The 23,958-nt window shown below is 42.7% G+C and overlaps 1 protein-coding gene across 2 annotated transcripts in view; it reads right to left on the reverse strand.

Annotated features, from left to right (window-relative positions):
• Window positions 1-23,958, reverse strand: part of LOC140205337 (26S proteasome regulatory subunit 4) — a 41,392-nt gene that overhangs the window by 1,340 nt on the left and 16,094 nt on the right. For both annotated transcript variants that reach the window (XM_072272938.1, XM_072272929.1), the window contains exons 2-10: window positions 18,554-18,607; window positions 14,590-14,686; window positions 11,927-12,051; window positions 10,616-10,801; window positions 8,825-8,953; window positions 5,571-5,667; window positions 3,169-3,358; window positions 2,722-2,873; window positions 274-428 (exon numbers count right to left, since the gene is read on the reverse strand). In XM_072272938.1, coding sequence (XP_072129039.1) covers window positions 274-428; window positions 2,722-2,873; window positions 3,169-3,358; window positions 5,571-5,667; window positions 8,825-8,953; window positions 10,616-10,801; window positions 11,927-12,051; window positions 14,590-14,686; window positions 18,554-18,607 — 1,185 coding nt within the window. The remainder of the gene's footprint in view (window positions 1-273; window positions 429-2,721; window positions 2,874-3,168; window positions 3,359-5,570; window positions 5,668-8,824; window positions 8,954-10,615; window positions 10,802-11,926; window positions 12,052-14,589; window positions 14,687-18,553; window positions 18,608-23,958) is intronic.

Consider the following 23,958-nt stretch of genomic DNA (forward strand, 5'->3'; position numbering starts at 1 on the left):
CATGGACAAAGACAGGAAGTACCAATAAATGCTGGAAATAAAACAAAGAACTGCAACCATAGGAAATGTGAAATAAAAACAGGAAATCTCAGTAGGTCAGTACATCAAGTAGAGGCACGGTAGCAAAGCAATTACAGTATTGCACTTACCAACGACATCACCTCTGATGATATTGAACTCCACAAGATATCATAGGTTGATCCCCTACACCTAGGACACAATCTAGCTGGAGGCAGGTAGAAAAAACACCAAAGAATAAAGTCCTCCACACACCTTAATATCTGCCCCAGACAGATCATCTTTGGCCAGGATCAGCTCATCCAGACTCACGTCTTGTGCCACTGTCATCCTACTCGTGTGGATCTGGAAGATTCGGCGCTTTGTCTTCTCGTCAGGAAGAGGGAATTCAATTTTACGATCAATCCTTCCTGGAACAAAACCAAGTGCAAAAAGAGACTAGCATTTGATTGGCAATTGGATTATAGTTGTTACATTATTGATAGATGTGTACAAGGTGATTAGAGGTGTAGTTTGAGTGGATGGCCAGAGACTTTTTTCCAGGCTAATATGAGGGGGCAGAATTTCAAGGTATTTGGAGGAAAGTATAGGGTGATGTCAAAGGTAGTTTTTTCTTTAAGAAACAGAGTGATGTGTGTGTGGAACACTCTGCTAGGGGTGGGGGTAGAGGCAGATACATTAGGGACATTTAAGATTCTCTTAGATAGGCACAATAATGACAGAAAATTGGATGGCTATGTTGGAGGGAACTGTTAAAGTGTTCTTGAAATAGGTTAAAAGGTTAGCACAACATCATGGGCTGAAAGGCCTGTACTGTACTGTACTGTTCTATGTTCTGAGATAGTGAAAAACTTTATTTGGTATGTTAACTATACAGATCATTTTCAAAATATCAGTACATTAAGATAGTACAAATAAGAATAATAATAAGATGCAGAATAAAGTGTTACAGTTACACAGACTGTGCAGTGCAGGAAAGCAATAAAAATTGTAAGGACCATGACAAGATTGCGAGATCAAAGGCTCATCTAACAAGAGGTTCATTCAACAATCTCATAACAGTGAGACTGAATCTGTCTTTGAGCATAGATAGTGCATGTTTTTAAGTTTTTTGTATCTTCTGCCCAATGGAAAAGGGAGAAGAGAGAATATCCGGGGTGGGTGGGGTCTTTCATTATGTTGGCTGCTTTCCTGAGGCAGAATAGAAACATAGAAAACCTACAGCACAATACAGGCTCTTCGACCCACAAAGCTGTGTCCTTTCCTTAGAACTACCTAGGCTTACCCATAGCCCTCTGTTTTTCTAAGCTCCATGTACCTATCCAGGAGTCTCTTGAAAGATCCTATCGTTTCCGCTTCCACTGCCGCCGCTGACAGCCAATTCCACACACTCACCACTCTCTGCATAAAAAACTTACACTTGACATCTCCTCTGTACCTACTTCCAAGCACCTTAAAACTATGCCCTCTCGTGCTAGCCACTTCAGACCTGGGGAAAAAGCCTCTGACTATCCACATGATCAATGCCTCTCATCATTTTATACACCTCGATCAGGTCACCTCTCATCTTCTGTCACTCCAAGGAGAAAAGGCCGAGTTCACTCAACCTGTTTTCATAAGGAATGCTCCCCAATTCAGGAAACATCCTTGTAAATCACCTCTGCACCCTTTCTATGGTTTCCACATCCTTCCTATAGTGAGGCGACCAGAACTGAGCACAGTAATCCAAGTGGGGTCCGACCAGGGTCCTATATACAGTAGCTGCAACATTACCTCTCAGCTCTTAAACTCAATCCCACGTTTGATGAAGGCCACCGTATGCCTTCTTAACCACAGAGTCAACCTGCGTAGCAGCTTTGAGTGTCCTATGGACTCGGACTCCAAGATCCCTCTGATCCTCCACACTGCCAAGAGTCTTATCATTAATACTATATTCTGCCATCATATTTGACCTATCAAAATGAACCACCTCACACTTATCTGGGTTGAACGCCATCTGCCACTTCTCAGCCCAGTTTTGCATCCTATCAATGTCCCACCGTAACCTCTGACAGCCCTCCACACAATCCACAACACCCCCAATCTTTGTGTCATCAGCAAATTTACTAACCCAAATCAAAGGAAGAAAGGCTGGTTTTCATGATGTGCTGAGCAATGTCCACAACTCTGCAATCTCTTGTAGTTTTGGGCACATAAGAGTCTTTTCTACTCAGAGGATGATGGGTATATAGAACGAGCTACCAGAGGAAGTGGGGGAGTTGGATATAATTACATTTAAAAGACATTTAGACAAGTATAGGGAAAAGAAAGGTTTGCAGCAGGGGTTCACAACCTTTATGTGCCAGGGACCAATACCATCAAGCAAGGGATCTGTGGACCCAATGTTCTTAACAGGTTTAGAGGCAAATAATTGATACTAAAATGTACAATCATCGCAGAATCAAATATCGCTGTGATGATTGTACGCTTTAGTATCAACTGTTTGGCGACAATAAAGTATAAAGGCAAATTGGACAAGCTCAGGAAAACAACCTGATCAGAATGGACGTGTTGGGCCAAAGGGCATGACTCTGTCATTCTAAACAAACTGAAGGTCGACAAGATCACATTTCCAGGAAACGGTGCCTCATATTTACCCACAATTTCTCTTCTACAATTAGCTGCTTTGTGAACCCGATCAAATGGCACCTTCTATAGACTGACCTGGCCTGATGAGAGCTGGGTCCAGGGTTTCTATTCTGTTTGTGGCCATGATTACTTTCACGTCCCCCCGAGAGTCGAACCCATCCAGCTGGTTTAGCAGCTCCAACATGGTTCTCTGGATTTCCCGCTCACCACCCGAGTTGGAATCATATCTGAAAATGGAAGACAGATCAGCATTTGGTGTACTGACAGCTGGTACAGTCCAGATCGAACTGTGCCCACACACGATAGCAGGCGCAGTCCGTACCAAATATGCCGACAGCGGGCGCAGTCCTCACCAAACACAATGATAGCTGGTTCAATTATTGATCAAATGGTTAAGGATATCACAACCTCCTAGTAGCACCAAAAGTTATATCCACTGTGCACTGAAATCTATAAACGGAAACAATCCTTTTAAGCATTGCATAATCTAAGCGTTCAATAGCACTCCTCAACCCAGCTGACCTCTTAGTGCCGATGGCATCAATCTCATCAATAAACACGATGGAGGGTGCGTGCTCTTCAGCGACCCGGAACAGCTCGCGCACCAGCTTCGGCCCATCCCCCAGGTACTTCTGGATGAGCTCCGAGCCCACCACCCGCAGAAACGTCGCCGAGGTCTGATTTGCTACGGCCTTAGCCAACAGAGTCTTACCTGCAGTTAATTAAACACAGGGCACTAGTTAACATATCGTGATGTTTACAGAATTTGCTGCATCCTATTATACAGATGTAGACGTCACTGGAAACAGCAATATTTACTTCTCTTATTTTTAAAAAGGACAACAACCTTGCCATAGGTTTGGAGGCTTGCGTGCCTCAATGACCCAGAGAGCTATCTTGGCTGGAGTCAGGGCCTCGTGCTGTGGCTCCTGGTAAGGTCACCCATGCCAAACAGGTCAAAGGGTAGAGGCCAGACTACGAACGGTCCACCAGTCCTCCAGGTTTGGGGGTTCAGCTCAGGGATAACAACCCTAACTAGTCAAAATAAAATTTGTTATGGAAACAGCAATGAAGAAACCACCTAATTCTATGTGCGATGTTATTCCTGAATCTCCATCCAAGGCCCGACTTTAATGAAAACTGAGAGGAAGCTACTGGCATGATGAAGGACCCTGAACCACACCTGAGATGGTCAAGGACAGATAAATGGAGGACCTTCACTGCTGCCCTAAATGCCAGAGGCGTAACGGGCAGCAAGTAAAGGGGAGATGGCCAGTATAAAGAGGTGAAGGGACGGGATGGAGCAAGAGCTGAGAAGTGATTGGTGGATCCAGGCAAGGGGGTGAGGTTATAGGCAGATTGGGGAACAGGATAGGTGGGAATAGAAGCTGGGAGGTGATGAATAGATGTGACAAGGGGCTGAAGAAGATGGAATCTCAAAGAGAAAGAAGACAGGGCATGGATTAAAAAAATGATTTAGAACCACAGCACAGTATCAGGTCCCTCCGATCCAAAGAGCCTGCGCCACGCAATTACACCCAAGGATAGTGGTTAGCGTGATGCTTACTGCGCCAGGTGTAAGATCAGAGGTTCAATTCCTACCGCAGTCCGTAAGGAGTTTGTACATTCTCCCTGTGACTGCATGGGTTTCCTCTGGTGCTCTGGTTTGCTGCCACATTCCAAAGGTGTACAGGTTTGGGTTAGTGAGTCATGGGCATGCTATGTTGGCTCCAGAAGTGTGGCGACACGTGCAGGCTGCCCAGTGCAATTGAGTTGATGCAAACCACGCATTCCACTGTTGTATGCTTTGACAAATAAAGCTCATCTTTATCTTTGAATGTGAGAGGAAACCACAGAGTCATAGGGAAGATATACATGCTCCTCAGACAGCGGCAGGAACTGAACCCAGATCACTGGCGCTGTGATAGCGTTACGCTAACCGCTACATTACTGTATCACCCGTTTGTTGAACGTTCCTAATTCCAGTTAGGAGACAATAATATTGATGAGGCCTGGAGTCACATACTGACCAAACTAGGTAATGACAGATCTCTTTCCCGAGAGGTTGTTTACAGAACTAGATGTGTTTTTATGGCAGTCCAGCAGTCTCGTGATCAGCATTACCTAGACAATTATTTTTAATAAATTCCAGATTCTACACTCAAATTATTTGAGTTGAAATTTCCCAGCTACCACAGGAACATATTCTGTGGCCGCTGGCTGAGTAACCCGAAAATTACATTACCATAACCCAAAAGTAGAAACATTAAACATATGTCAGGCAGTAATTAATGGATAAGAGTATTTAGTTCTGAGCAGAATATTTCAGGCCAAGCCTCTTCATCAGAACTGGAAAAGAAGGGGGAAGAAGCCAGAATCAAGTGATGCAGGGAAGGGAAGGAGTACAAACTGGCAGATGATAGGTGAGACCGGGTCAGGGGCGAAGGTAGGTGGGTGGAGGTGTGGGTATGAAGTTAGAAGCTGAGAGGTGATGTGGAAGAGGTAAAGATCTGAAGAAGGAACCTGATAGGAGAGGAGAGTGCACCATGGAGAAAGGGAAGGAGGAGAGAAACCAGAGGGAGATAATGGACAGGTGAGGAGAAGGGGAAAGAGGGAAACCAGAACAAGGGGTGGAAAGAGAGAGAAGAAGGAGGGGAGAGAAATCGTTCATGCAATCACGTTGGAAAGGCCTCTCAGTTGCTGAGCTCCAGGGCCATTAATGCAGGTGTGAAGCTCATGGTAGGATCCCTGCAACGTCCATAAAATGCACCAAGACTGACAGTGTAGATTCATTCTAAGCTACAATCACCAGCTAAACCTCTAATATTTCTCAGGGGCTCTGTCATCCCAATGCAGCTGTTTAAAGGGATTTCAAAAATTAATTGCAGATGAAGCAACACAGACAATTTAAACATGTAATTTACCTGTGCCAGGTGCACCATAAAGAATAACTCCTTTAGGAGGCTTAATTCCCATTTCTTCATAATACTCGGGATGGGTGAGCGGAAGTTCCACAGATTCCTGCAAGAAAAATAAACATTTTAGGTATTAGTAAAAAGTGACATGCAGTGTGTACTATCTTTCACTCCCCTCTCAGGACATCCAAAGGTGCTTCGCGACAAGGAACGGCAGTTACTATATAAATGTACGGAATGTATATCATCTAGAGATTCTGTAATGTTGAATGTAATGGCATTGTAATGTTGAATGCATACAGTCATTCAATACCATTACAACCTTATGAAGGATCTTCCACTTGTAAAGCCTTTTCACAGAACCTACTAAATGTTTCCAGTAATTGTTTTTAATTCAGGGCTTCCAGTTTTAGTGATTTTTATTTACAATCCTGTATCAATCTCAAATTCTTCTTCTTTCTCTGGACTACCAACTCTGGCTCAGTGGGTATGGTTAGGTTGTTTTACGGGTATTGGAGAGGAGGTTAAGTCTACTGTAAAGACAGGTATAGAAATACTTGCAGTGCCAGAGATGTTTTTTTAAGCAAGAGATTAAACACATATCTGCTCCCTCAGGTAGATGTAAAATATACAATACTCTTTTCAAGGAGCATTGGGTTCTGATTAATATTCACTCCTCATTCACCATGTCTAAAGCAGACTATTTCCAGCTGGTGGTACAATGACATCAGCGCCAGACTCCGGAGCGAAGGTTCCCGAGTTCAAATCCAGTGGATTTCTGGGAGGAGGTTTCTGTGAGGTACAACTTACACTAGGTAACCTCCCTGTCACAGATTTTACAGATTCTATAAATCAGTCATAAAACTTTCAAAGCACACTTAGAACCAAAATTGTCCACCCATTCCCTATGATGGCAAAGGACCCTTATTCCCCAATGCTCCGGATACCCCATGCACTCACCACTCTTTGTAAGAAACCTACCTCTGACATTTCCTCCCTATACTTTCCTCCAAACACCTTAAAATAATGCCCCTCATATTAGCTATTTCCACCCACCCAAGCAAAAAAGCATGGCTGTTCACTCTATTTATGTCTCTTATCATTTTGTATACCTCTGTCAAGTCACCTCTCATCCTTCCTATCTCCAAAGAAAAAGGCCCTAGCTCATTCAACCTATGCTCATAAGACAAAATGTATATGCCTTATTATCGAGCAATGCGTAACAATGTAAAACCAAAGTCTATGAAGCAGACTTGAGGGACAAGGTTCTACCAGTGAAATATGTCTAATCATACTGCGTTGAAACTCCTCGCACTACAAACAGAACCCAATGAAAACAATAATGCTCATAAATCCAATTGCATCCGGCTATCAAAGACCACAATTCCCCCGAAACTAACAAAATCCAACAATTCCACCTTTCCCTGTCAAAATTCAACAGCTAGTAGGATGAGGGATTCATCCAGCAGATTTTTTGTTGTAGCCAGAGGGTGGTGAATCTATGGAATTCATTGTCACAGATGGCCAGAGGCCAGGTATATTTAAAGTGGAGGTTGATAGGTTCTTGATTAGTAAGAGAGTCAAAGATTACAAGAAGAATGGGGTTGAGAGATAATAAAGGCTGTGGGACGAGACAGCATCCTAGGACAAGTACTCAGGATGTGCGCAGCACAAATGGCAGGTGTGTCTACTGACATTTTTAACCCCCCCCCCCCCCCCGTGTAGAGTGCCCTCCTGCTTCAAATTATCCACCATTGTCCCTGTACCAAAAAAGACCATGGTAACATGCCTGAACAACTGGTGTCCTGTCACTCTCACCTCAATAATAAGCAAATGCTTTGAGAGGCTGGTCAAGGATTACATCTGCAGCTTGTTACCACCCAAACTGGACCCCCTACAATTCGCCTACTGACACAACTGAGCGACAGATGATGCAATAGCCACTGGTCTACACACTGTCCTTGCACATCTGGAGAAGAAGGATGCTTATGTGAAAATGCTGATCTTGGACTACAGTTCAGCATTCAACGCCATAGTTCCATCCAGGCTCGACAAGAAGCTCAGAGACCTCAGCCTTGACCCTGCCTTGTGCAATTGGATCCTGGACTTCCTGTCAGATTGCCAGCAGGTTGTAAGAGTGGGCTCCCTCACCTCCAACCCCCTGATTCTCAATACAGGAGCCCCTCAGGGCTGCATACTGAGTACCCTCCTTTGCTCCCTGTATATGCGTGGCTGTATCGCCACCCACAGCTCCAATCCGCTAAATAAATTTGCCGATGACACTACATTGATTGGCCTTATCTCAAACAATAACGAGGTGGCCTACAGGGAAGAAGTCATCTCTCTGACACAGTGGTGTCAAGAAAACAACCTCTCCCTCAATGTTGCAAAAACAAGGGAGCTGGTTGTGGACTACAGGAAGAATGGAGACAGGCTAACCCCTATTGACATCAATGGACCTGGGGTTGAGAGGGTAAACAGTTTCAGGTTCCTTGGCATCCACATCACCGTGGACCTCACGTGGTCCGTACACACCAGTTGCGAGGTGAAAAAAGCACAGCAGCGCCTCTTTCACCTCAGTCGATTGAAGAAGTTTGGTATGGGCTCCCAAATCCTGAGAACTTTCTACAGGGACACAATTGAGAGCATCCTGACTGGCTGCATCACTGCCTGGTATGGTAACTGTACCTCCCTTAATTGCAGAGCTCTGCAGAGAGTGCTGTGGACAGACCAGCACATCTGTAGTTGTGAACTTCCCATGATTCAGGACATTTACAAGGACAGGTGTGTAAAAAGAGCCTGTAGGATCATTGGGGACCTGAGTCACCCCAACCACAGTCTATTCTAGCTGCTACCATCCGGGAAATGGTACTGCAGCATAAAAGCCAGGACCAACAGGCTCCTGGACAGCTTCTTCCACCAGGCCATCAGACTGATGAAATCACACTGACTTGAGTGTACTCTGTATTACATTGACTGTTCTAATTATTATAAATTACTATGATTGCACATTGCACATTTAGATGGAGATGTAACGTAAAGATTTTTACTCCTCATGTGTGAAGGAGGTAAGAAATAAAGTCAATTCAACTCAAATGAGCCATAATTGAAAGGCGAAGCAGACTCGATGGATTCAATGGCCTAATTATGCTCTTACATCTTATGGTCAGAGCTATGTGCTTGGACTTCTACTGTAGAACAGGATTGAACTTTGGATCTTGGGGCGGGGGGAGGGTACGATCACAGAATTTAGAAAGTCCCACCTTGATTTCCTGGATCTGATTATCCAGCCCACCAATGTCAGCGTACGTTTCCTGTGGAGCCTTCTCGACTTTCATGACGGTCACCAGTGGATCTGTATCGTCAGTCAGCACCCCGATCACTGCATGGACCTAATGCAGAGGACAAGAAAAAACCTGTTGCTGTGTGCCTCTGCAATATTCAGCACTTTTCAATTTGAAGGGCATACTGAAACTGTGTACTCTAAAATTAGACAAAAATATCTTTGTGTGCATTCTAAAGATGTATGCGCTAGTGGGTTAATTGGTCAAATGGGTGTAATTGGCTGGCTCAGACTTGTTGGGCTGGAAGGGCCGGTTACTGTGCTGCATCTCTAAATAAATAATGACTGTGATTTCTAACGGGGACAACAACAATTAATGATAGTCACTGCATTAGTGAAGATCACAAATCACCTGCAAATTGGTTTGAAAATGATAAACATTAGCTTTATTTGTCACATGTACATCAAAACTTACCGTGAAATACATCATTTGTGTCAACGACCAACACAGTCCAAGGATGTGTTGGGGGCAGCCCACAAGTGTCGTCATGTTTCCGGACCCAACATAGCATGACCACAACTTATTAGCCCTAACTTATACACCTTTGGACTGTGGAGGAAAGCGGACCACCTGGAGGAAACCCATGTAGTCACAGGGAGAACATACAAACTCCTTATTGATAGCAACAGAATCAAACCCCAACTGGGGATCGCTGGCGCAGTTAAACAATTGCACTAACCGCTAATGTGGCACCAGGGAAATAAAAGGGGATATTTAAAAATTCAGTGTTTTGGTTGTTTTTTTTCCTTTTAATATTGAAACAGTCTCCATCGTAGAACAGTAGAGCACAGGAACAGACCCTTCGGCCCACAATGTCTGTGCTGACCCCATCTGCCTGCACATTGTCTCTGCTTACGCTACCCCTCTTTATCTGCTGATACATGTAGGCGTGACATCCTCACAAGCCTCTATTTCCAACACGTTGCAGAGACACAAAAGGGTGGAAATGCAATCCTGGGATCTGGAGTGCGGGCTGACCACAGAGCCCAGAACCGGGCTCCTAAGTTATGCCCACGGAAAGGTACTGCTAGCAGCCTTAATGTCACGCACATTATTTTGTTGTAAGAGGAGGGCAGCACGGCACTGTAGCTTTACAGCACCAGTGATCGGTGTTCAATTCCAGCTGCTGTCTGTAAGGAGTTTCTACGTTCTCTCCATGACCGCGTGGGTTTCCTCTGGTTGCTAGTTTACTCCCACATTCCAAAGATGTACAAGTTAGGGTTAGTAAGTTGTGCATACACGCTATGTTGGCACCAGAAGTATGGTGATACTTGCGGGCGGCCCCCAGCACATCCTTAGACTGTGATGGTCATACCCATCTCACTGTTTCGATGTACACGTGACAAATGAAGCTAATCTTTACCTTTCTCTAGCATTGTGTGTGTGCTGCTCAAGACTTCCCAGCATCTGCAGAATCCTGTGTTTAATTTCCATCTTTATAGGTCCACCTCCCTGTCCCTTGGAATAACAGGGACTTAGGGAATTGCACAACTTGGCAAGCCATCTCACCTCCTGCCCTCGTCTTTTTACCAGGTCTCTTGATTGGCAAGGAACTGATCTAAACACAAAGCACACATGTAAATACTGAACCGTTTGCCTCCGTTCTGGATACTTCCCAACCCTTCTTAGACCAGCACAGTCATGCTAACCCTCACGTAAACAAATAAATAAAAGTCAACTCCGCATTCATTTTAAGCAGTAACCTGTTACCTTGTGGTTGAGTAGGACGGAGCAGCCCGGCTCAAGCAGATCTTTATCCACAAATGACAAGATGCTGACATAATGCTCCGAGCCAACTGACGTCGATACGATGGCGTGGTTGTCGTCAATGATTTCCTCCAGAGTACCCACAGACATGGGTGTCCCTCTCAGGTCATCCACCTTTGACCTTTCCTCCTGTTATCAATGGCAAAACCAACAGGTTTCTCTGAAACGTACTCTTTCTGAGGACTGGCCTATCATCCCCAAAAACAAACAGTAGGCTCTTCAGCTCCTTTTCCTGCTTTATCATTCAATAAGATGCTGAATGATCTGTTGCTTCATGTAATTTACCTTAATATCCTAAATGTATTAATGTCTGTCAGATAGATGACTATCAAGCTGTCACACCCTCCTGCATTGAGATTACACCAAGATGATGTTAATGATTCCTCATAAAACACCAGCACCTGTTTAGCACACTGACCCACTACAGACACATGCCAAGTGATATAAGATATCGGTGCAGAATTAGGCCATTCAGCCAATCGAGGCACCAAAGTGGGGATGACTGGAAGAATTGGATTAGCCCATGATTGAACGGTGGAGCAGACTCGACGTGCCAAATGGCCTACTTCTGCTCCTATATCTAATGGTCTCATGAGTCTGCTCTGCCATTCAATCATGGCCGATTTATTATCCCTCTCAATCCCATTCTGTTATCTTCTCCCCATAACCTTGGGTGCCCTTACTAATCAAGAACCTATCAGCCACCTGGGGCAAATTCACACATTCTCCACCCTCTGGCTAAAGAAATTTCTCCTCGTCTCTGTTCTAAAGGGATACTGGAATGTCCTTCTATTCTGAGGCTGTGCCCTGTGGTCTTAGACTACCCCACTATTGTAAACATCTTCTCCACACTGTCTCTATCTAGGCCTTTCAATATTTGATAGGTTTCAATGAGATCGTTCCATCCCCACATTCTTCTAAACTCCAGTGAGTACAGGTCCAGAGCATCAAATGCTCATCATACTCTAACCTTTCATCCCCTGGATCATTATCATGAACCTCCTCTGCTCCTCTGGACCCTCGCTCCAGGTTCCAGCATCTGCAGTCCTTTATGTCTCCAACAAGAACTGCTTAATGCTTGCACTGAACAAAATGCATGCAGATATGGAGGAATAGATTAAGGGTGCTGGAATCACGAATTAAATTTTCATCCTCAGATCCAATAAGTTCTCAGTGTCAGGTGCCATCTAGTCATGCTTACTGTCCTGTGCAATAGTATAGCTTTCACACTTTTGGTCACTTTCCAGCACAAACCTCTTGCTTCTCTTCAAGTGGTTTCATTTGTTCCTGATTTCTGATGAATTCTTCTTCCATAAGAAGATAATCTTTTATCCGTTCCAATTTCAGCAATTTCAGACGGCATTGTGTGTGAGGAGTCACTATGGGCACAGAGGAAAGAGGGGAGATTATTCTCAGTACAGGCTATTACACAAAGGCTATTAGTGGTTGACAATGCACCTTGCCTATTTTGGAACACCTAATCAGACACCACCAGGCTCAAGACTAGCTACCCTTCTAAACCTGGGACTCAACAGCTCCTCTTGCAAACGGATCCTTGACTTCTTGAGCATTAAGGATAGGGAGCAACATCTCTGCCACAATTATTCTCAACACAAGTGCCCCACAAAGCTTTGTGCTCAGCCCCCTATTCCCTATAGAATTACGACTACATAGCCAGATTCCTTTTCTAACTCCATCTACAGGTTTGCAGATATCATCGTAGCAGGCTGTATCTCAAATACTGATGAGTCAGAGTACAGGAAGGAGATGGAAAGCCTAGTAACATGGTGTCATGACAACAACCTTTCCCTCAATGTCAGCAGAACAAAAGACTTCAGAAATGGGAGGGGGTTCACATGTTCCTGTTTACATCAGAAGTCAAGAGGATTGAGAGTTTCAAGCTCCCAGGATTGAACTTTAGCAATAGCATGTCCTGCTCCAACCACGTAGACATTACAGCCAAGGAAGTTCACCAGTGCCTCTACTTCCACAGGAGCCTGAAAAAATTTGACCCTCATCAATTATTGATACACCACAGAAAGCATCCTATCTGGATGCATCACAGCTTGGTGTGGCAACTGCTCTGCATGTCCGCAAGAAAGTGTGGACAGAGACTTCATGGAAACCAGCCTCCCCCCCACCCCCCCAAAGGATTGTGTCTACATTTCTTGCTGCCTCAGTGAAGCAGCCAGCATAATCAAAGATCCCTCCCACTCCTCCCTACGGGCAGAAGACACAACTTTCGCTGGCAGCTCGTTCCACCCTCTGAGTGAAGATGCTCCCTCTCAGGTTTCCCTTAAACATTTCAGCTTTCACCCTTAACATTTTACCTCTAGTTCCAGTTGTACCCAACCTTAAGTGGAAAAAGAGCATAGAACACTACAGTACAGTACAGGCCCTTTGGCCCACAATGTTGTGCCGACCCTTTAAGCTCCTCTTAAGAGTAATTTAACTCCTCCTTCCCACATAGCCCTCCACTTTTTTTTTTTCATCTGTGTGCCTATCTAAGAGTTTCTTAAATATCTCTAAGGTAAATGCCTCTAACTAATATCCCTGACACCACAGTCCACACACCCATCACTCTCTGTGTAAAAAACCTACCTCTGACATCCCCACTATACTTTATTCCAATCAGTGTAAAATTATGCCCCCTCGTATTAGTCATTTCCTCCCTGGGAAAATGTCTCTGGCTGCCCACTCTATCTCTGCCTCTTATCATCTTGTACACACCTATCAAGTCACCTCTTATCCTCCTTTGCTCCGAAGAGAAAAGTCATAGCTCGCTCAACCTACCCTCACAAGTCATGCTCTCTAATCTAGGCAGCAGCCTGGTAACTCCCCTCTGCACCCTCTCCAAAACTATGTTCCAAAGAATGAAGACCTAGCCCAGCCAACCTCTCCCTGTAATGGAGGCCCTGTAGTCCTGGCAACAGCCTCAAATCTTTTCAGCATTATTTCCAGTTTAAACACATCTTTTCTAGAACAGGGTGACCAAAACTCAGATTCGGGTTCATTTATTTGTCATCTGTACATAGAAACATACAGTGAAATGCGTTCTTTGCGTTAATAACCAGCACATGATTATGATAGTGTCACCATACATTCCAGCACAGTACTCACAAACTGGCCTCACCAATGACTTGTACATCTGCAACATAATGTCCCAACTCCTGATGAGTTATGACTGATGAAGGTCAGCGCATTAAATGATTTTTTTCACCATTGTATCTGCTTGATGACACTACTTTCAAAAAACTATGCATCTGTATTCCTAAGTTCCCCTGCTCCTTTATACGCCTCAGTGCGTTACCATAGCATAAGACTTCCCAAAATGCATCACCTCACTGGTGAGCACACGGAGTGAGCTGCCAGAGGAAATGGTTGAAGCAGGTACAATAGTATCATTTGAAGTGGTACGTGGAGGGGCGGTGTTAAGAGAGATATGGGCCAAATGCAGGAAATTGGGGCAAGCAGGGTGGGTGCCATGGTCCACATGGACTAGTTGGACTGAAGGGCCTGTATCTGTACTGTATTGGTCTATAAATCCTAGAGCTACTTCTCTAACTGACCAAGATAGACAGAAGACTCAATAAAGTCTTGTCCTTTTTAAAAGTAGATGCTAAAGACCTCAAAGAACATTTTTAAGTTATTTGCTCTGTTTTGACCAATTTTCACCCCCCTTTAATATCACTAAAACAGATGGTCTGGTAAGTGTCATACTGTTGTGTCCTCCCTGCATTCCAATCTGACTGCACGTCTAATAGCTCTTAACAAGTTGGAAAGCATGTTGGAATACAATAGAAAGGAAAGTCTTCCTTTAAGCAACCTCAAACCGTGAAAGCAAGCCCTCTTCCTCATTCCGTTCATTACTAATAAGATTATACAATGTCCCAGGGTGTAAAGCCATAAAACCTTACCCAGGGGCAACTTGCTGGCAGCATCTGGTCCTTTGGTTTTCTTCTTCTTCTTCCCTACCCTTGTCGGCACAGGTGGCTCGTACTTCTTCTTCTTATCCTAGGACATGCAAAGGAGCTACCTTTAAACATCTGCCTTTTTGGATTCCACGCCAGAGCCTTACACAGATTGAAACTCACTTGTTTGGCATTCTGTGGTCCTGTGGTCTGGCATGTTTTAAATCTGTTGCTGTTGGCTTGCAAAGCAACCACCAGAGAAGCTGTATTAGCAGAGTCAAAGAGAAAGAACCTAAACTCTGATTTATAACCCTTGGAAACTAATGTATCAGTTTCCCAACTAGAATGTGACTTATGGAACCTCACAAGCAAAAATAAAAGATACGGAATTTATTGAGATATTTTTGCTTTGTAACTGCTCTTTCTATGATCCTACAACCTTCAGACTAATTTTCAAGGACTTTTCACAGGACCTGTTCACAGTATTATTTTTATTTGCAGTTTGTAATTTTTTGCACATTGATAATTTGCCAGTCGTTGTTTATCTATAGCTTTTAGTAAATTCTATTGTATTTCTTCCTCTAATTGCCTGCAAGAAAATGAATCTCAAGGCAGTATAGTGTAACATATACATTTTTTGACAATAAATTCACTTTGAACTTAGCAGATGAAATTTATCTTCTCTTTTAAATTTTATTACATACCCATGTTTCAACAGCATTAAGTACTGATGAAGAACAACATGCCAAGCATCTTTTTCACCACCTGTCTACCTGTGATGCTACTGTCAATGAACTATGCACGTACTTCTCGCTAGAAGAGACCGTGTACTATGTGCAATTACATGAAGTGTGCAAGGTAGTAGCCCCCTTTTGCATATCCAAGAGGGCTGCTCCTTGCATTCTGGCTGCATTTTTGCCTCAATACAGAGGGGTGCAAGGAGGTAGCAGAATGTCCTAGTAAATCTACCCAGAGGCTGGCTAAGACACCTATTCTAGAGACTGGCAGCAGAGGGATCCGCCCAGGCTGACTGCCTGGCGAAGTTCGGGAGGTATGTCCATGCCTGACTACCTGTGAAAAAAAGAACATGTGATGCCCACAGGTAACAGAGGTATTTTGAGATTGTTGGGCACCACAGGGGATAAATGTCATCCTTGATGAGGACGGGAATGTGGTAGTTTAGTCTGTGTTAGTCATGATTCAACCATCAGGCTCCTAAACCAAAGGAGATACTTCACTCAGCTTCACTTGCCCCATCACCAAAATGTTCCCACAACCTATGGACTCACTTTCGAAGACTCTTCATCTCATGTTCTCTATATTTACTGTTTATTTATTTATTATTATTACTTTCTTTTAGTATTTGCACAGTTTGTGTCTTTTGCACACTGGGTGAATGCCCAAGTTGCTGCAGTCTTTCATTGATTCTGTTATGGTTATTATTCTATTATGGATTTATTGAGTACGCCTGCAAGAAAATGACAATACAACCATATCGTAACTGTACTGTGATAATAAATATACTTTGAACTTTGATTTGTCTCACTTTTGTATGCAGTATGATTGTACAATAGTACTGTACTGGGCAAGATTGTATGGGAAACTGGCAGTTGCCCATGCTGCAAATCTCCCCTCTCCACGATACCGATGTTGTCCAAGGGAAGGGCATTAGGACCCGTACAGCTTGGCACCAGTGTTGTCGCAGAGCAATGTGTGGTTAAGTGCCTTGCTCAAGGACACAGCACGCTGCCTCAGCCAAGGCTCGAACTAGCGACCTTCAGATCACTAGACGAACATCTTAACCGCTTGGTCACGTGGCAACGTGCCAGTACTGTAGTGGTTTGAATTTATAATAAAGTTTTGTAAAAAATGTTTCTCTGCTCCATTTCACTCCAGTGCACTACCACAGTAAAAATCCTAAAATAGTTTAACTTTCCAAAATACATCTCATCGTTTATTAAGAGCAAGTACTGTGTACTACAAGTCCTAACCAGCCTACAATCACTCAACTTATGTACAGCCTTATATCTACAAGCGAGCAATGAAGAGATGAGTGGGATGGACTTGCTGACTGCTGTGTATCTGTCTTGTGGGAATCTGGTTCAGGTTATAAATGGTTTCCCACAAACCAAGCCCAGCCATAACCAGGGTACGACCTGTACAGCTTTGAAATTGTAAGCTTTATATTACATTTCCCAAAACAATAAAAATGATTTCTGATGGCATTTTCTGTTCTAAGCTTCATTCTACATTTCATGACACAGCAATACACATGCAAAGTGAAATGGCAAGTCTAAAGCTCAGGTTTATGCTTGTGTTGGGGAATCTTGGGCCAATTTCTGCACTGGTCAGTTCCCAAGCATGCCAGAGAAGAGGGTTTCAACTCGTAGCTGGACTCTTGCAATCTGATAGCAGCTAGTATGTGATCAGATTTGAAATTATTATAGGACATGAAATTTTTTTTTGTGACAGAAAAAACATCAAATAACTAAAAATTACAAAAGAAGTACATAAAAAAAGGAATAACGAGGTAGTGTGCATGGGTTTATGGACTGTTCAGAAATCTGATGATGAGAGTGCAAGAAGCCGTTCCTTAAGAAATATTATCATTTCACGAAGATGTGAGCAAGGTAATGACCAAAACAGAAATGTCCCAGATCAGAGTCAGATTTATTTATCGCTGACATATGTTGTTCAGCAGCAGCAGCACAGTGCAATAAATTAAAAAATACAGCCTCAGAAAAGGAGGACATCCCTTTAGAACAGTGATGAGGAGGAATTTCTTTAGCCACAGAGTGGTAAATCTATGGAATTCATTGCCGCAGATGGATGTGGAGGCCAAGTCATTGGGTATGTTTAAAGCAGAGGTTGATAGGTACTTGATTAGTAAGGGTGTCAAGGGTTACGGGGAGAAAGCAGGTGGATGGGGTTGCGAGGGATAATAAATCAGACATGACTGAATGGTGGAGCAAACTTGATGGGGCAGATCAGCTTTGATCAGATTAAATGGTGAGGCAGCTCTGAGCAGCTGAATGGCCTATTCCTGATTCATGATCGAATGGTGGAGCAGATTCAATGGGCCAAATGGCCTAATTCTGCTCCATGTCTTATGATCACAAAAACAAGTGGAAAATGAGAAAGGGCTCCTCAGCTCAGGGAATATTCCAAAGGAATATCACACTTTTGGGACTGGGCGGCAGGAGTATTCATTCTTTGAGTTATGGTAAAACAAAGGACAATAATATTGAAAGATGTAAAATTCTCAGCAGATGTAATATATGGGTGCTGAGAGACTTTCTGCTGACAGGTAAATCTGGAACTCAAGTCACAGTCTCAGGAGTAGAGATTGCCCATTTAAGACTACTGTGAGAAAATTCATTATTCAGGTGGGTGTAATCTTTTGAATTTGCTACACTAAGGCTACAGATCCAGGAGGAATTAAATCAAAACTGATATTGATCAATTTCTGGCAACCGAGGGAATCGAGGGCTCCGTGGACACAAGTGTGTGCAAACGTTGGAATCTGGATCAAAATTATAACTACTGGAGGAACTCGGAGTCAGGCAGCATCCATGGAGGGAAATGGAGAGTCGATGTTTCAGGTCAACACCACCAGTTCTGATAAAGGGTCTTGACCTGAAACATTAACTATTTCCACCAACAGAAGCTGCCCGACTCATTGAGTTCCTCAGTAGTGTTTTTCCCAACCTGGTCTTCTTACCCCACTAACCCCTTCTCCTACATCCCTGACTTTTCATTCAGTAAAATGTCATTCTCTCTTCAGTTCTCAAGAAATATTAACTGTATCACCCTTTGCAGATGCTGCCAACTTCTTAAACTTTCCTTCTTTAAGGCTGATACTGTTTAATGTGCACTTAAAGCATTAATTACCAGGGTGGTACAGTTAAAGGAACTAGTTATAATTTAAATTATAACAACAATCACTACAATGAACAGTTGAAACACTCACCTTATCATCTTTCTTTCCACCTCCAGCCCCATGACCTCCACTTTGGCTCTGACCCTAAGGGGAAAGAAAAGACAGTGGGTCATACAACAGCAATTTTGATCAGTCATGATCTATCCAAACATTGATAGGGCCTGGAATAGACTCCCATTCCTGGTCAGACCTTGAAATGTTAACATGAAAGTCTTCACAGCAATGCCACAGGTAATTATGAATAAAGGTACAGAACACTTACTTGCCCACAGAGCCGCCATGCGCAACACATGTTGGCACATGCAGAAAGCGCAGTCTGTGTGTGAGGCGTGCTGGCACACACAGCAGTCCATGTCTGACAGATGCCTACGTAGAGAGCCGTCCATGAACGACGCTTTATCACTATCAAATGTAAAGTTCTCAAACTCTATATATACCCCGTATCCACACAAGCAGCTTGGTATAACACACATCGACATAAACAGCTGTCTATGTATAACACACTTCTACACAACAGCTGTCTGTCAGCAGCTGAAATCGGGTATAGATGAGATTCCAAGAAATGATTTTGTCAAAGTACCGTTGAATATTCATCAGCCTGATTTGTCTCTCTTCACAGATTCTGCCTGACCTGTAGAGTATTTCTAACATTCTCCATTGATATCAAAATAAAACATTAGCTTTATTTTCACATGTACATGTTCCAAAGACATACCGGTTAGGGTCATCGATCAGGGTTCAATTCATGCTGCTGTCTGTAAAGATTTTGTACAACATGTTCTCCCAGTGACTGCGTGGGTTTCCTCTGGGTGCTCCAGTTTCCTCCCACATTCCAAAGACGCACAGGTTAGGGTTAGTAAGTTGTGGGCATGCTACGTTGGTGCAGGAAGCATGGTGACACTTAAAGTACTATCCTCAGACTGTGTTGGTCATTTTTGCAAACAAAGCATTTCACTGTATATTATGATGTTTCAATGTAGATAAGACAAATAAAGCTAATCTTTGTTTGGGAAGGTTTGTCAGTGTTGCATGGTGGGGTTTAAACTACAGTTGCAGGGTGATAGGAACCAGAGTGCCAGAACAGTTGGTGGAGAGGTTGTGGGGACAGATGTTGGCAAGACCTCAAACAAAGTCAGGAATCAAAAGGTTGAGCGTGGTGCAACTAGTGTCCTGAGCTGCGCATATTTCAATACAAGAAGTATCTTAAGAGAGGTGGGTGAGCTCAAGGCATGGATCAACACATGGAGTAATGATATTGTAGCCATGAGCAGGAGGCCTTCAAAAGTGAAATTTTGAAAGTACAAAGCTTGTATAGGACTATCAGAATAAAAGATAAAGTGTAGAAAATATTGGTTTTCAAGAGATATTGAGGCCATGGTTAAAAAATAAAAAGGTGCATAGCAGGTATGAACAAATGTTTATTTTTTATCACTACTTTTTATTGCAACACCAACAAATTACATCCAATACAACCAGTTGCCGATTACATTTTGACTGTTTAACCCAGCCACCCCCCAACTTTCATCATCATCCCCCCTCCACCCCTCATCATCATCCCCCTCTCCACCCCTCTCCCCTCCACCAACCAACTGAATAGTAGTGCATACACAGACAGAGCATTCCTATTTCAGTAGAAGATCTTTTAAGTTAGATATCAAATTTGTCCACATTAAGATTGTGCTTGGTCGTGCATCATTTACTCTTGCTGATGATAGTTCCAGGTAAGAAATGTCCAAAAAGCTCCGAAGCCAGTGAGTATTTGAAATATCATGGGCAGGTTTCCAACGCTGGACTACAATCTTCTTAGCTGCTGTCAGGCCTGCCAGCCAGATTTTGCGTGTTTTTTCCGTAAGGGAAAGGTGGGAGTCATCATTTAGAAGATGTACAGCGAGGTCCATTGGTAATTGTACTCCTGTTAGTTCTTTAAGAGTACTGATAACCTTCCCCCACAAATCAAAAACCCCTGGACATTCCCATACAACATGTATAAAAGACTCAATGGTTCCGTGGGGGCAAAATGAGCAATATGGGTCAGGAACCAGTCCTATTTGATGTCTAATTCTCAGTGTTAAATATGCTCTATGACAAAATTTCAAGTGTTTCTACTGACAATTTGGGTTTTTTGAAGCACCGGCAGCATTATCCCAAATCGCATCCCAGTCTAAGTCTTGTCCCAATTCAGATATGTCCCTATCCCAGGCTTTCATTCCTGATGTAGGCATATATTTCTGGGAGTTTAATTTATCATACATATATGAAACTATCTGTCCTGGAGCTCTCTGTATCCAACTTAAAATGGAATGGTCCTTTAAATCTGAGCTCCAGGGAACCCTGTAGGCTTCACAAGCTGATCTTACTCTAAAGTAGGAGAAAAGCAAGTGTTTATCAATATTATATTGAGATATCAGTTCTTGAAAGCTAAGGATTGTACTTGCCCCATTAATATCTTGAAGAGTAGTAATACCTTTATCCTCCCAAGTTCTGTTAGTGAATGGTTTCCCCCCAGATAGAAGATGATTATTGTTCCATAATGGAGATGATTTGCACCATACGCTTTTAAATTTTAGGAATTTTTCTGCTGCTCTTAACACTTGTAGCATATGGGTTTTAAAATTGGACCGTAATACAAATCACATTTTTTGGTGGACATACCTATAAGGAGAAAGTTCTTCAACCTTATTGGTGCTATTAGCTCTTATTCTATATTTTTCTATGACGAAACTTTATCCTCCTCCATCCAATAGCTAAGACTTTTTAATACAAATGCCCAGTGATACAATTTCAAATTTGGACATGCCAATCCCCCATCTGACTTTTTGAATTGTACAGCTGACCACTTTATATTGGGTCGTTTACCATTCCAAACATAGCATCGTAGTAAGGAGTCCAGTTTTTGCCAATATCCTGCTGGAGGTGCAAGTGGGATCATTGAACTGATAAAGTTAATGCGGGGTAAGATGTTCATTTTAATGACCGATATACAGGCTGGGACTGATGCTGGCAGGTGTCTCCATCTATTAATATCTTCTTCTATTTTTTTCAAAATTAAAGAGTAATTTGTTTTAGCCAAAGACGATAGGGAAGCATTAACTTTAATACCCAAGTAGAGGACCTCATTTGTAACCTTAATCTGGGGAGGGAAAGACACCTTACTTTTATCTGTATTAATCAGCATCAGTCCTGATTTTGACAAATTAACTTTGTATCCTGAAAGAAATCCAAATTGCTCCAGTGTTTTTAAAACAGAGGGGAGAGTTTGTTGAATATTTGCCATATAAACTAGTCTGCGTAAAGTGACACTGAATGTGATGTTGTACCTACTGTAATAGGGCAGATCTGAGGAGAGTTTCTAATTAAATGTGCAAGCAGTTCAATAGATATAGTAAAAATTAAAGGAGACAACGGGTCCCCTTGTTGTGTGCCCACCCGGGCTGAAGGATTAGCATACAGTGTTTGAATCATATTGATAAATTTATCATCGAACTTAAATTCTTATAGAACTCTCCAAAGGTATAGCCATTCAAGGCGATCGAACGCTTTTTCAGCAGCTAGAAATAGCAGGCCACAGGCAGGCAGGATTTTATGTGTTGCACTCAGTATGAGTAAGAGCCGCCGAATATTATCAGATGCGGGACGCCCCCTTTAATCTGGGCTAATTATTTTCCCAACTACTGTCTCAAGTCTACTGGCTAAGACTTTGGAAAATATCTTGAGGTCAGCATTCATCAAGAAGATTGGACGGTAATTGGCACACTCCGAGGGGTCCTTACTGGGCTTAGGTATAAATGTGATCAGGGCTGTGTTTAGATCTCTATGGAAAGCGCCATTTCCAAAAGCATAATTTAATGTTTCTAACCATACTGGTCCAAAGATATCCCAAAGTGCTAGGTAAAGTCCCACAGGTATGCCATCTATACCTGGCATACGGCCCTTATTTGTAGCTTTGACTATTTTAAGTAGCTCATCCAGTGTGATTGGAGAGTCTAGAGTTTTGGTGTCCTCTAATGACAACATAGGGAGGTCTAATCCACTAAAAAAATCTGTGAAGTCATTCTCAGAAGGAACTGAACCACTTGTATACAGTTCTTTACAGTAATTCTTTAATGTCTTGTTTATTTCCTCTGTTGACAATACTACTCCACATTTAGCACATCTAATCACTGGCTTAGACCTTTTAGCTTCCTGTTTGAGCGTTAGTGCTAAAAGATGGCTCGGTTGCTGCCTTCTGCGTAATACTTATGTTTGGTTACATGGATCATATATTCTGCTCTGCTTAATAAATCACTTAATTCTGCTTGTTTTGTTTTGAACCTGTTTTCTTTTGTTATGGTGCATCTCTTTTTGAGGTCATTCTCCAAAACTTTACATGTTCTTCTAGGGTGTTAATCTTTTGAAGCCGGCTTTTATGTAGATGGGAACTGAACCATATGGCGTTAATTCGTAAGAAATCCTTGATGGAGGCCCAAACCACTGTCACATCCGAGACACTAATTTAAATTTATAAATTCTGTCAGTTTTGTTCTCAGTTGTGTTAGAAATTCGTCGTTTTTTAGAAGGGTGGAGTAGCCTTATTTTTAATTTTGCCATAATTAAAAGTAGATATGACTGGGTTGTGATCAGATAGATGTCTGGGCAAAAATTCTACTGAGTGTACCAAAGGCAGCAAACTGGAGGATATAAGAATATAATCTATCTGAGAGAAAGTTTTATGTCTTGTGGAGAAGGTGGTACAGTTTTTAGCAGATGGATTATGCACCCTCCACACATCCGTTAAATTTAAATCCGTTAGAAAAAGGTTAAGTGCTTTGGAAGCAGATTCTTGAGAGCTTGATATAGTTGAGGAAGATTTAGAGGTCATTGTTTACCAAAACATTCATGTCCGAACCAACATATAGTTGGTAGTCACTTAACTTCAGTAATTGTGAGGTAATTGAGGGAAAAAATTCAACCTGGAATATAGTTGGGGCATATAGGCTAATGAATGCAACCTTTTTACCCTGAATGGATGTACAGCAAAAAGCTAGACGTCCTTCATTGTCGGCGCCAGTCCTTTCAATTGATACATTAATACTATGTCTCATTAATATCATAACTCCTTTCATACGAGTATGAGTTGTGATGCCACAACTGGTTTATACAAGTGGTTTTGAACTCTGGGAATGTCATTAGGTTTAAGATGTGGTTCCTGCAACAGCGTGATATCTATTTTCTTTCTGCGTAAGAATCTAAAACCTTCGAACACTTGTAGAGAGAGTTTAATCCTCTAACATTAAATGATACAACAGTAAGATTTTCTAATTTATCTGTATTGCTCATCTTTCCCTGGATCTGTTGTTGTAAGTTGGTGGTGGAGCCTTGAGTTATCCCCTTCCCACCCCCCTCCCTTCACCCCTCCCATCCCCCCATCACCCCTCCCATCACCCCCCATTCAACCC

This window comes from Mobula birostris, chromosome 1 (assembly GCF_030028105.1).
Source record: "Mobula birostris isolate sMobBir1 chromosome 1, sMobBir1.hap1, whole genome shotgun sequence".
Taxonomy (NCBI): Eukaryota; Metazoa; Chordata; class Chondrichthyes; order Myliobatiformes; family Myliobatidae; genus Mobula; species Mobula birostris.